Source organism: Lactuca sativa, chromosome 3 (assembly GCF_002870075.4).
Source record: "Lactuca sativa cultivar Salinas chromosome 3, Lsat_Salinas_v11, whole genome shotgun sequence".
NCBI lineage: Eukaryota > Viridiplantae > Streptophyta > Magnoliopsida > Asterales > Asteraceae > Lactuca > Lactuca sativa.
The window spans coordinates 121,296,169-121,308,364 of record NC_056625.2 but is presented as its reverse complement, the minus strand read 5'-3'; the positions used below and the strand labels follow the sequence as shown (position 1 = coordinate 121,308,364).

The following is a 12,196-nucleotide window of genomic DNA, read 5'->3' as shown; positions in this document are numbered from 1 at the left end:
CCTCCTCTCCGACCCTCATCTGATGATAACCTGAACGCAAATCAATCTTTGAGAACCAAGATGCTCCCTGCAACGGATCAAAAAGGTCGTCAATCCTCGGGAGTGGGTAACGGTTCTTCACTGTTACCTTGTTCAGCTCCCGGTAATCTATACACATCCGATGCGACCCGTCCTTCTTTTTTACAAACAGGATTGGGGCTCCCCAGGGTGAACTGCTCGGTCGAATAAATCCCTTGTCTAGTAGCTCCTGCAGCTGCGTAGACAACTCCTGCATCTCGGGAGGAGCTAACCGATAGGGTGCCTTGGCTATCAGAGCCGCACCAGGAACTAGGTCGATCCTGAACTCCACCTGATGCTCCGGAGGTATTCCAGGAAGCTCCTCCGGGAACACATCAGTGTAGTCTCGCACCACTGGAACCTCGCTCACCGACATATTACCCATCTCCCGGGTATCCATAACGTACGCGATATATCCCGCGCAACCCTGCTGAAGATAGCGCCTAGCCGTGGATCGCCAACTCTCCCCACTTGGGGTCCTGATTCGCACTAGCTGCTGTGCGCAATCTATCACTGCCCTATTAGGGCTCAACCAATCCATGCCTATAATCTCTTTGTTCCTACGCAACGGAATGGGAACCAAGTCCACCAAATAGCGCTCCTCAAATAACATTAGAACACAATCCCTGAATACTGTTGACGCTCGCACCGATCGATCATCGGCAATCTCTACCTCTAAAGGGCAATCCAACATGCCCGAAGACTCAGTAAACCTCTTGCTAAGCGGAAGGGAAACAAATGATCGGGTGGCACCCGAATCAAACAACACCTGAACAACAACACCGTTCACATGGAACGATCCTAATGCATATACACAGAGCACACATCAATATCATAACATCATAAAAAAACAAGATAGAGGGAAGGAACCATACCCATCACCACATCGGGTGCGGCGCACGCCTCCTCTGTCGTCAGCTGAAACGCCCGACTCCTCACCACTAGAGCCTCGGCCTTGCCCTGTCGGCCATATGTAATCCGCAGGGTAGCTGGAGCCGGCGCCTTAACCAGCGCTGATGTTGTCAACTAGGGGCAATTGGCCTTCTTGTGGCCCTTCTGGTTGCAGTGGAAACACAGTAACTCCGATGCCTGAATCACAGGTGCAGGAGCGGTACAATCTCTGCTAAAGTGTCTCGTCTTACCGCACTTATAGCAACCCGACGGTCCCAATCTACATGCTCCCTCGTGTGACCTGCCGCATTTCCCGCATCGGCCCGGTCCCCTTTCGCCTTTCGGCCTACCATCTGATCCCCTGGGCTTCTTCCCCGAAGCCCCTCCTGCCTGTCCCTCCTCCGCCTTCCTCTTCTGGATGTGCTCCAGATCTATCTCCCTCTCCCTTGCCCTAGGAATCATAGAGTCCAGGGTGGGGCAAGCTGAAAAACTAACATGCTCCCGAATATCAGCTCGGAGCATGTCATGGTAGCGGGTCCTCCTCATGTCTTCATCACCCGCATACTAGGGCACCAACAATGCCCTCTCCCGGAACTTGGCGGTGATATCCGCCACAGTCTCCGTCGCCTGCCTCATGTCCAAAAACTCTCTGGCCAGCTACTAAAGCTCGACAGCCGGCGCAAACACCGCCCTGAACCTGGTCACAAAGTCCGACCAAGTCATAGCGTCGACAGCCGAGGCTCCCAACGAGTCACCAACGGACTCCCACCAGTCCCTAGCCCGATCTCTCAAACATCATGTTGCAAATCTCACCTTCGACCCCTTAGGGCAGAAGCTAGTCAACTGTGCAGACTCAATGTCTGCAATCCATCGTCTGACAGCTATGGGGTCCTTCTCCCCGCGAAAATCCGACACACCACTGCCCCTGAAGTTCTTGAAGGAAAGTGTGTGAGATCTCGACTGGCCAGATGCCATATCGCTCCTGAATGCCCGGAGGCGATCCTCCATCAACTCGATTATCTCTTCCTTGATCGACCCGAAGATAATGGGGGTCGATTCAAGGATACCCATGGTGATCTCTGACGTGATGAACTCGCGTAGTCCCTCATCTACTGGCTCGGAACCTGATCCCGAACCTGACCCCTCTCTTGAACCGCCATCTACCGGCCTCGATCGTAGTACCACCATTCTACAATACATAAATAACATTTGTTAGTGATTTTGATACTTCTTGAGGGATCACATTTATTACAAGTTCCCTGGTCTTATCTTGGCCTTCCTTGGTTCAGGTACGGATCCTCTGCTTTCAATAGTACGGGCCCATACTACCTTCCACATCTATCCGTACCTTCTTCAAGGACTGCCTCGACTCCACCAGATCCCTTTCACTACTGCTGATCACTGCTATACCTATCCTAGACTTGCCATAGGGAAATCACCAACTCCACCCTTCCCGGTCCTCAGCTGTTGAAGGCCTCCTTGTAATGCCAATTAGCCATTACCTGAATACCATCACATGTAATGAGGCTCAGATAATCCTTCGAGTAAAAGGCTCGTCCCCACAACGGTTAGACTTAGACAAGAACTGCGCAATAGGGCCAAACCCGACACTCTAATATTATTCAACCCTGATCACATGTGACGTGACGTATTCACCTAATGGCTAACTCCCATCACTCAGAGTCCCACGAAGCAAAAACCAAGTAGCATTCAGCCAAAAGGAAACAATCTCAAGCAAATATGTTCTCATAGAGAGAAACTGAACTAATATACATTGCTAAACTTATACCATCTGGCATAACCTAAACATGCTATCCTACTGCTGTCTACTCAATTCTAGCATGCAATTTTCATACACTGAAGCACATAAAGCAGACACATAAGGTATCACTCCTAGATCCTTAGTCCTATTCTAGCATGCTATTATACTGAAACTGATAAACATAACATAAGCTTGTATGGGTACTTTAGGGAATACTTACTTGAGCTCAGCCGGTCGCGCACATCACACACTTTGTTCCTTCTTAAAACTCTTTACTTAACCTTTTAGAAAACATTTTCTTTTTCAAAATCTTTTAATCCCTCGATTTGAGTTCAGACACCCCAAATCTCTCAAAACATGGCTCTGATACCAACTTGTAACATCCCCAAAATACGGGCTAAAAATTTCATCTTTAAAACATATACTTAGCAAAGCATTAGAAATAAAACGTTCACCGATCATATCATTTCATAAAAGATGTCGCATGTCTGGAAAATATTTTATAAAACATAATAATAATTATATCGGAGTACCAATCCCCAGGAAGATCTCATAGTGCGGAATACGAGACATGTGTGTGATGTGCTGCTACTGCGCCAGCTCCTTCCCCTTCGAAGAAGAAGTACCTGAAACCAAAACTGAAAACTGTAAGCACAAAGCTTAGTGAGTTCCCCCATAATACCACATACCATACAATCATATAATTAACAGTTAGGAGATACGGGCCTCGCCCACACTCCGCTATCTAGGAGATACGAACCTCGCCCACACTCCGCTATCTAGGAGATACGGGCCTCACCCACACTCCGCTATCTAAACCATAACATACAAGTTTGGTTTTAACCACCGGAGATATGCAAATAAGTTGCTTTCAAAACTGCCCTTCCGTTTGTTATTGTTTTACTTATTCTGCTAGGAATATAAGTTTGGTTTTAACCACCGGAGATATGCAAATAAGTTGCTTTCAAATTCACAACATACAATGAATATGTCATCTTTAATACAAGATTTGAATTTTCCAGTTTTCAAAAATCTAAACCCAAAATTGATGGTTCGGGTTCGCGTTTGGTTTCGGTTTTATTGGTTTTTCGGATTTCGGTTTCATTTTTGCATGCTCAGCCTTAGATGTCACGTTCCAATATATATGGGTCATGTTAAATGCATATCGAACTTTTCAATATTGAAAATGTAAGTTTTAAGTTAAAAATAATTTTATATGGAACTTTTGTAAAGTTGGATTAATATGATTAATAAAAAAAAATAGTAAAGTTGTATAAAAGTAAAATGTTATCATGTAACAATTGATTAAGATCTATAGAGGTAACTACATTATGAATTAGTTTAATTAATCATCTTCTACTTTGACATTAATTATCTCTTACAGAATAGATAAATATAACTTGCTAGTTGCCACTCAAGAACAAAAAGTTAAACGAATAAGACGAGAGAAAATCGTTTGGTATCACTGGAAACCGTTGACGGAATCTTAATAGTTCAAGTTGATCTATTTTTTTATGTTTCATATTTATGCATATATACTACTTGTAGATACATGGCTTCTTACATGGCTAAAAGGGCAATGAAAATGGAAATAATCACCCAAGAAATCGTCAAACCTTCATCTCCAACCCCCAATTATCTCAAAACTTTTAAGCTTTCGTTGCTCGATCAACTCGCTATGCATTCCTATATTCCAATCTTGCTTATATATGAATCTGGAAGCTTAACCAATACTGATGTTCTGAAAGAAACGCTATCTCAAACGCTAACAAAGTACTACCCTTTTGCAGGTAGGCTTAGAAAAGATGGTATCACTGTTGATTGTGGTGATCAAGGAGTCGTTTTTGTGGAAGCAAAAATTTCGGGTTGTGGGGTAGCCGATTTCCTTCAAAACCCCATGTACGAGACCCAAAAGTTATTGTTTCCTGAAGGTTTCTTGTGGAAGGGATCATGCATAGATCAGAGTTTTCTTGCAGCTCAAATAACATCTTTTGAAGGTGGTGGAACTGCGGTTACTGTTTCCATATCGCATAAAGTTGCAGACGGAACCACGAGTGCTACTTTTCTAAGCGACTGGGCTTCCATGACACGAGGCGAAGTGAGACCACTGCCGATGATACTTGCTAGATCCATTCCTTCTTCAGATCTTGGATACACAGTGCCTGAAATCGTGTTGGACAATAGTACGTCATGTGTCACAAAAAGATACGTTTTTGATGCCAAAAAGATCGCCGGATTAAAAAACTCTGTGATGGGATTGGTGGAAAACCCTACAAAGGTCCAAGTCGTGACAGCTTATCTCTACAAATGCGCCATCGCTGCTTCACTGGAGAAAACGGGTTGTTTTAGAAAATCAACATTGATTCAGCTGGTTAACATGCGACCACGAATGATGCCACAGTTGCCGGAAAATTCTATCGGAAACTTCAGTTGGTACTTCACAATATCGAACAGTGATCAGAGCGAAAGAAGTTTAAGCAGTTTGGTGCTTGATTTGAAGGAAGGGATCAAGGAAGTCTGCAATGGTGGAGATCATGTTGATTTGAGTGATTGGTTGATGGATGTTATGGAGTATTCAGGTAATGTGAAGCAGTTGTTTGATGATCTTGAAGTGTACAGGTGTACCAGTTTGTGCAGGAGACCTTTTTACCAGATGGATTTCGGATGGGGATACCCGAAGTGGGTGACTATGGCAGATGTGCATGTGAAGAACACATTCGTGTTGTTTGATACACCAGATGGAGATGGAATTGAAGCCATGGTGAGTCTTGAAAATGATGATATGAGATTGTTTCAATGCAATCAATATCTCCTACATTGACTTGCTTCAATTACTTGAATCACGATATCTTATTCTACAAAATAGTTAATGTTGGATTGTGGACTTTTGTCGTTTAGTTTCTGGTTTGGATCCTGCAGAGATCTGGGTATGATGACTTGTATGTTGTATTGTATCTATTAACTTTTTGTGATGATAGTGATCACGTGTTATAATTTATTTAAATACATGAACCTTTCAATTATGAGTTTTTGGTTGTAGAGCATGAAAATTATGGTTCATATATGTATAGTCACAAAAATACCAAAATTAAAGGGGGTGTATGCTCCATATATTATATTTTTATTACAAGATAGTTATTCTTGTAAAAACTATATAGGAAAACAAAATAGCAAAACGTTTTGCTTAATACATAATTTAGCAAAACATTTTTCTTACAGAAACGACGAGTGTTGTAACTTTATGTTGCCCTGTTTTATGCGCAATGTTTAGATTTTGTTTATACATTGAGATGAATATTATTCATTGACAAATTAAAACAGGAATTCTTCAAAAAAATGGTTCCTTTGGTTTCTAAAAAACTACTTTAATCAACGTTGGTCGTGTGGTTTCATACACGGTGTTTCCATCGGTTCTTTGCTGTTAAGGGCATCAATGCATTCAATTACTTTTAGTTAAATGGATAGTTACATCATTTTTCTACGTTTCATATAATTTTATTAATTTTTTTGACAATGTATTGAATTTTACACAGTTCAATAAAAAATTACAAAAGCTAATTTAAAGTATATATTTAAAAACTAAAAATTTTCATTTTTCTCATTGAAGAACTCGGTGGCCATTGAACTCAAAAACCATTGAATGCCAAGAGGGCATCCCACTATGATAGAGTTTAATCCATTGAATGACAACAAAACTTGGCACCTCATTCAACTCTCCTATTAAACTCACTAATATAGATGCTCTAAGTGATGTGAGGGCAAAATGGTCTTTTCCATACCTCATGCATGGACCATCCTTGAAGCTTTATGATTTTAGTAATAATAAAAAAAATAGAAAAATAACCCACTAACCCCACCCTCTACCACCACCTCCTCTTCACCTACTTAACAAACAACATCAGACGGACGCTACCTTCCGTCACCCTCTTCACCTTTGGGCCTTTTATTTTTGTCACAACATTAGTATATTTGGCAGGGTACCTTTTTTATAATGGCGGGTGTCGCCTATATGTCACGGATGTACTAGATCGGGGACATGGAAACCACAACAAATTGTATCGCATTGTCGTGATTAAGATTTAACATTTGAAATTAGTTTTGATTCTTTTGGGATATGCTATGCATCATTTAGTCATTATATCAAGTTCAAAACTTTCCAACTGGGTTTCTAATATCAAAGAATCGTCATTTAGTGGGAGATGATAAGTGGTATTGTTGTTATACAATGGACATGAACAAAGCAGGACTGTTTGGCAATATCTTTGGCATATGGGAAGTCCTTTCATTAATATGTAATTAAGCTCGGAATGGAATCAAGCACATATATTAGAAACCCTATCATGGACTTCTATACAAAAGTTGGGAATATGGGTTCCATAATTAGTTAGTTTGGTTGAATGAAGATTAGGGATTATGTCTCATCGAATATTTTGATTTCTAGGCAGATTGATGATGGTGATTTGGATAAAGGAATACGTTTGTTTATTGAAGTTAGAGCAACAGGATTTGAACCCAATGTCTTCACCTTAGTCCTTGTAACTCAAAGAATTCGAACACTCAAAGCTTTACACTAAAGACAAAAAATACATGGGTGTATGATTAAAATGGAGTCTCTAGCCATCTCGTAATTTCAATACTCTCTGTTGTCCATGTATGCAGATACGACAAAACAATATACACATAAATTGTTCGATGAAATGTCTAACAATGATGTTATCGCTTGGAGTGTCATGATCTCAAGCTTTGTTGTAACTAACAAAAACCATCTTTCTTTAGAGATTTTCAAGAAAATGTTATGAAAATCTAGACCTAAACCAGATGGGGAAAAACAATCCTAAGAGCCCTAAAGGCCTGCGACAATTTAAAGAGTCTTATTATAGGAAGAACGTTACATGGATTTATCTTTCACAAAGGTTTTCATCAGAATGTATTTTTGAGAAACTCTTTGATCGATATGTATTCCAAATGCAATGATCCAGATTCCGTGTTAAAATCATGGACATAAATCCCTCTTGAAAATATCATTTCATGGAACTCTATCATATCCAGATTAGTATACAGAGAGAAGCATTATGTAAAGAAAAAAACACCAACGATTCCCAACTTGAACAGTTTATTCACTATAAACTAGTTCGATCATACATTAACTTACAAAGGAAAATCTCTCTACATTCACACTCACACTCAAATGATATACAAGAACCTGAAGATCAATTTCACAGAAGAATAACCTTCTAATCTATGTAACCCTAAATATGAGCAAACCCTAATATGAGAGAGTTTTCTACTGAGACGAAAAGGAACAAATAAGCTGAACAATCGTAAACTATACATCATATACAATGGGTAAATAAGTCATTAGCCGCTCCATGGAGCAACACAAGACTCGCATACAAACTCGACATCCTGCAGACAAGTTACACAAAATACCTAACAAAAAGAAGAAATATACAATACTTACCCAAAATAAGAATTAATGTTTAGTTTGATAAAATGAGTAATATATTTCACCCCCCCCCCCCCCCTTACACACACACACACAAACTGAACATTAATTCTGAAAATTATTTTGAAAAACATCAATAAGACCACACAAACTTCACCACCTATGTTCACCATAGAACCATATTCATAAATTCCTAAAATGTCTCAAAAGTCAATTAGTCAACCCTTGCTCAAAGTCAAAGTCAACGGTCAAGGTCAACAGTCTATGTTAACCCGACTCGTTGAGTGAAGTCACTAACTCGTCGAGTCCTTCCAGAACTCGAGTAGTTGTGAAACCCCCCAATGACTCTTCGAGTTTCTCTGCAACTCGCCGAGTTTATACATATACAAATGTCGGGAAAACCCTAGTTGACTCGCCGAGTCACCCTACTGACTCGCCAAGTCCATGCAGAAGTCCTTGCACGACAATATTCATTGGACTCGCCGTGTTGACCATGCAACTCACCCAGTCCCTTCAATACTTTCTCCATTCATATGTTTTTTAAGCCATTCTAAGGTTCCATATTGCAGATCAAGCTTCCCAAGGCATGTTTATCACGTAAAGTGGCAATCTTTATGTGCATGCAAGGCTCTAAAGACCTAGGATGTCAAATCCAAGCTTGTAATGGAGTTTATCACATAAGGAAAGGTTTACACTTGCTAAACCTGGAAAATTTATGTACTTAGAGACAAAGGTGAGTTCAGATATGAAGTTGCAACTTCAAATCCTAGCTCATACCCTAGAATGGCTACATAACCTGCCAGAAAAGCCCTAATCTTCAACCAAATGAGATCTAGAAGAAAAGAAGGTCAAGGTAACGACTTGATACCTTCAAATGATGCTTAATTGGGATAGATTTCAGATCCACACATGTTCCTTGCTTCAAGCTCCTCTCACCAAGATCCACCTTCCAAAGCTTAAAACACACAAGAATGGAGCACACATGGATTAGGGTTTTCTGGACTCTCAAGAGGCTGTAAGGGAGGCTAAGGGAGGTTAATGACCCTTTAAATAGGGTGCAAAACCCCAGAAATCAGGGTTTCATCCTCCAGCTCCTACTCATGGAGTCCTATCTTGGACTCGGCGAGTACGTCACTTAAACATGTCGCCAACCCGCTTCTACCCGACGAGTCAGGGTATCCAACTCGTCGAGTAGATCTTGCAGATTAGGAAAATTAAAGCCATAAATTTAATACCTAAGAGTCTGGGCATTACAATTCTCCCCTACTTGAATTAGACTTCGTCCTCGAAGTTGGCTGCTGCTGAATCCGGAAACAACTCTGGGTAGTGCTCCTTCATCTCATCCTCGGACTCCCAAGTCCACTATGAACCCTTCCGATGCTGCCATTGCACCTTTACTAACTCGACTCTTTTATTTCTCAGCTCCTTCATCTTGCGATCTAGGATCGCCACTGGCTTCTCAATGTAATTCAGGCTGTCATCAACCTGAATGTCCTCCAAGGGTACAACTGTTGTCTCATCTACTAGGCACTTTCGTAGCTGAGAAATATGGAAAGTGATGTGGATTTGGCTGAGCTCGGCTAGAAGATCCAATCGGTATGCCACCTTGCCCACCCGGGCTATGACCATGAAGGGGACGATGTACCTGGTGCCCAACTTGCCCCGCCTTCGAAACCGAATAACACCCTTCCAGGGTGACACTTTTAGGAGGACCATGTCGCCCACCTGAAACTCCAACTCCAAACGCCGTCTATCGGCGTAACTCTTCTACCGACTTTGAGTAGTTTGGAGCCTGCTCCGGACCTGCTGGATCCGCTTTGTGGTCTTGATTACTACCTCCATACTCCCCATCACTCTCTGACCGATCTCACCCTAAAAGATTGGGTCCTAAACTTCCTCCCATGAAGGATCTCAAAGGGAGGCCGGTCTATACTGGAGTGGTAGTTGTTGTTATATGAAAATTCTGCTAATGGAAGATATGTATCCCTCCTACCACCGAAATATAACACGCATGCTCGAAGCACGTCCTTCAGAGTCTGAAACATCCTCTCACTCTGTCCGTCCATCCGAGGGTGGAAAACTGTGCTGAAATGGGGATGAGACAAAAACGGACATCTCTGTCTGACACTACTGAGACAAAAACTCCATGTCGTGCCACCACCGCTCGCACGTAGATCTCGGCCAATTTCTCGACCTAGATGTTCTTCTGGATCAGTATGAAGTGGGTGCTCTTGGTTAACCGATCCACGATGGCCCATATCGAATCGACCACACGTGTGGTCTTGGGAAGCTTTGTGATAAAATCCATAGTAATATCCTCCCACTTCCATATGGGGATATCCAAAGGCTGCATCCTGCTATGCGGCCTCTGTTGTTCCTCTTTGACCTTTCTACAGGTCAGGCATCTCTCTACGTACCAGGAAATGTCCCGCATCTTGCAGGGCCACCAGTAATCAGGTCGAAGATCTCTTTACATCTTCGTCGCCCCAGGATGGATGGAAAACCTAGACTTGTGGGCCTCATCCATGAATATACGTTGTACCCCACCCCAGTACGGTACCCACACCCTCCCATGAAGGTTCAATAATCTGCGACTGTCATAGTCAAAAGAGGCCACCTGGCCTTTGATCCTCTTGCACTTCCGGCACTCCTCCTTTAGGCTCTCGACCAACGCCTCTCAGATCTGCTCCAGCAGTGGAGTAATCTATGTCATCCTCAGACAGATATCTAGGATTAGGACCACTGCCTCCTTGTGGCTTAGGGCGTCGGCCACTATATTGGCCTTGCCCGGGTGGTAAAGGATCTCACAATCGTAGTCCTTCACCACGTCTAACCACCGACGCTACCTCATGTTCAGATTAGGCTGATACATGAGGTACCTCAAACTCTTGTGGTCCGTGTAAATGGTACATCAGACCCCATAGAGGTAATGCCGCCAAATCTTGAGGGCGAACACCACAACCCCCAACTCTAAATCATGTGTCAGATAGTTAGCCTCGTGAGGCTTCAGCTGCCTCGAAGCATACACTATCACATGACCTCGCTACATCAACACTTCTCCCATGCCTATAATCGAAGCGTCACAATAAACTACGAAGTCATCTACTCCCTTTGGCAGGGTGAGAATCGGCGCCTTGCACAGTCGTTGCCTTGAACGTCTCAAAGGCTGTCTACTGCTGAGGACCCCAGCGAAAAATCACCGACTTCTTGGTCACTCGGGTCAACAGAACTGCTATCTTGGAGATGTCCTGGAAAAATCTCCTTGAATACCCTGCCATACCCAGGAAGCTCCGAATCTCAGTTGGAGACCTCGGAGTCTCCCACTGCATCACGACCTCTATCTTGGCCAGATTTACCAAAATACCCCTCTGGTTGACAAGGTGCCCAAGGAACTACACCTCACGCAACCAGAAGTCACACTTGGAGAACTTCACATAAATTTTCTCCCTCCTCAATGTCTCCAACACCTCTCTCAGGTGCTCCTCATGTTGCTCGTGAGTCTTCGAGTAAACTAAGATGTCATCAATAAATACTATTACAGATCAATCCAACGTCGTTTTGCACACGTGGATCATGAGGTTCATGAACGCGGCTGGAGTATAGGTGAGCCCAAACGGAATCACCATGAACTCATTATGACCATAACGGGTCCTAAAAGCGGTTTTCTATACATCTTCATCTTTGATCCGCATCTGGTGATATCCAGACCATAAATCAATCTTGGAGAACCAAGATGCTCCCTAAAGCTGGTCAAACAAATCATCTATCCTCGGGAGTGGGTAACGGTTCTTCACTATTACCTTGTTCAGCTCCCGGTAATCTATGCACATGCGATGCGACCCGTCCTTCTTCTTCACAAACAAGATTGGGGCTCCCCATGGTGAATTGCTCGACCTGATAAAACCCTTGTCTAGCAGCTCTTGCAGCTGCATAGATAACTCCTACATCTCGGGAGGAGCCAACCGATATGGTGCCTTGGCTATCGGAGCCGCACTGGGGACCAGGTCAATCCGAAACTCAACCTGTCTCTCCGATGGTAT

General features: G+C 42.8%; 1 protein-coding gene across 1 annotated transcript; it reads left to right on the top strand.

The window, feature by feature from the left end:
• The first annotated feature begins 4,247 nt into the window (after window positions 1–4,247).
• On the top strand, window positions 4,248–5,730 carry LOC111902417 (acyltransferase Pun1). The gene has a single exon (XM_023898253.3). It carries the CDS (start codon window positions 4,263–4,265, stop codon window positions 5,529–5,531), a length of 1,269 nt encoding a protein of 422 aa, XP_023754021.2. The 5' UTR covers window positions 4,248–4,262; the 3' UTR covers window positions 5,532–5,730.
• The last annotated feature ends 6,466 nt before the right edge of the window (window positions 5,731–12,196 follow it).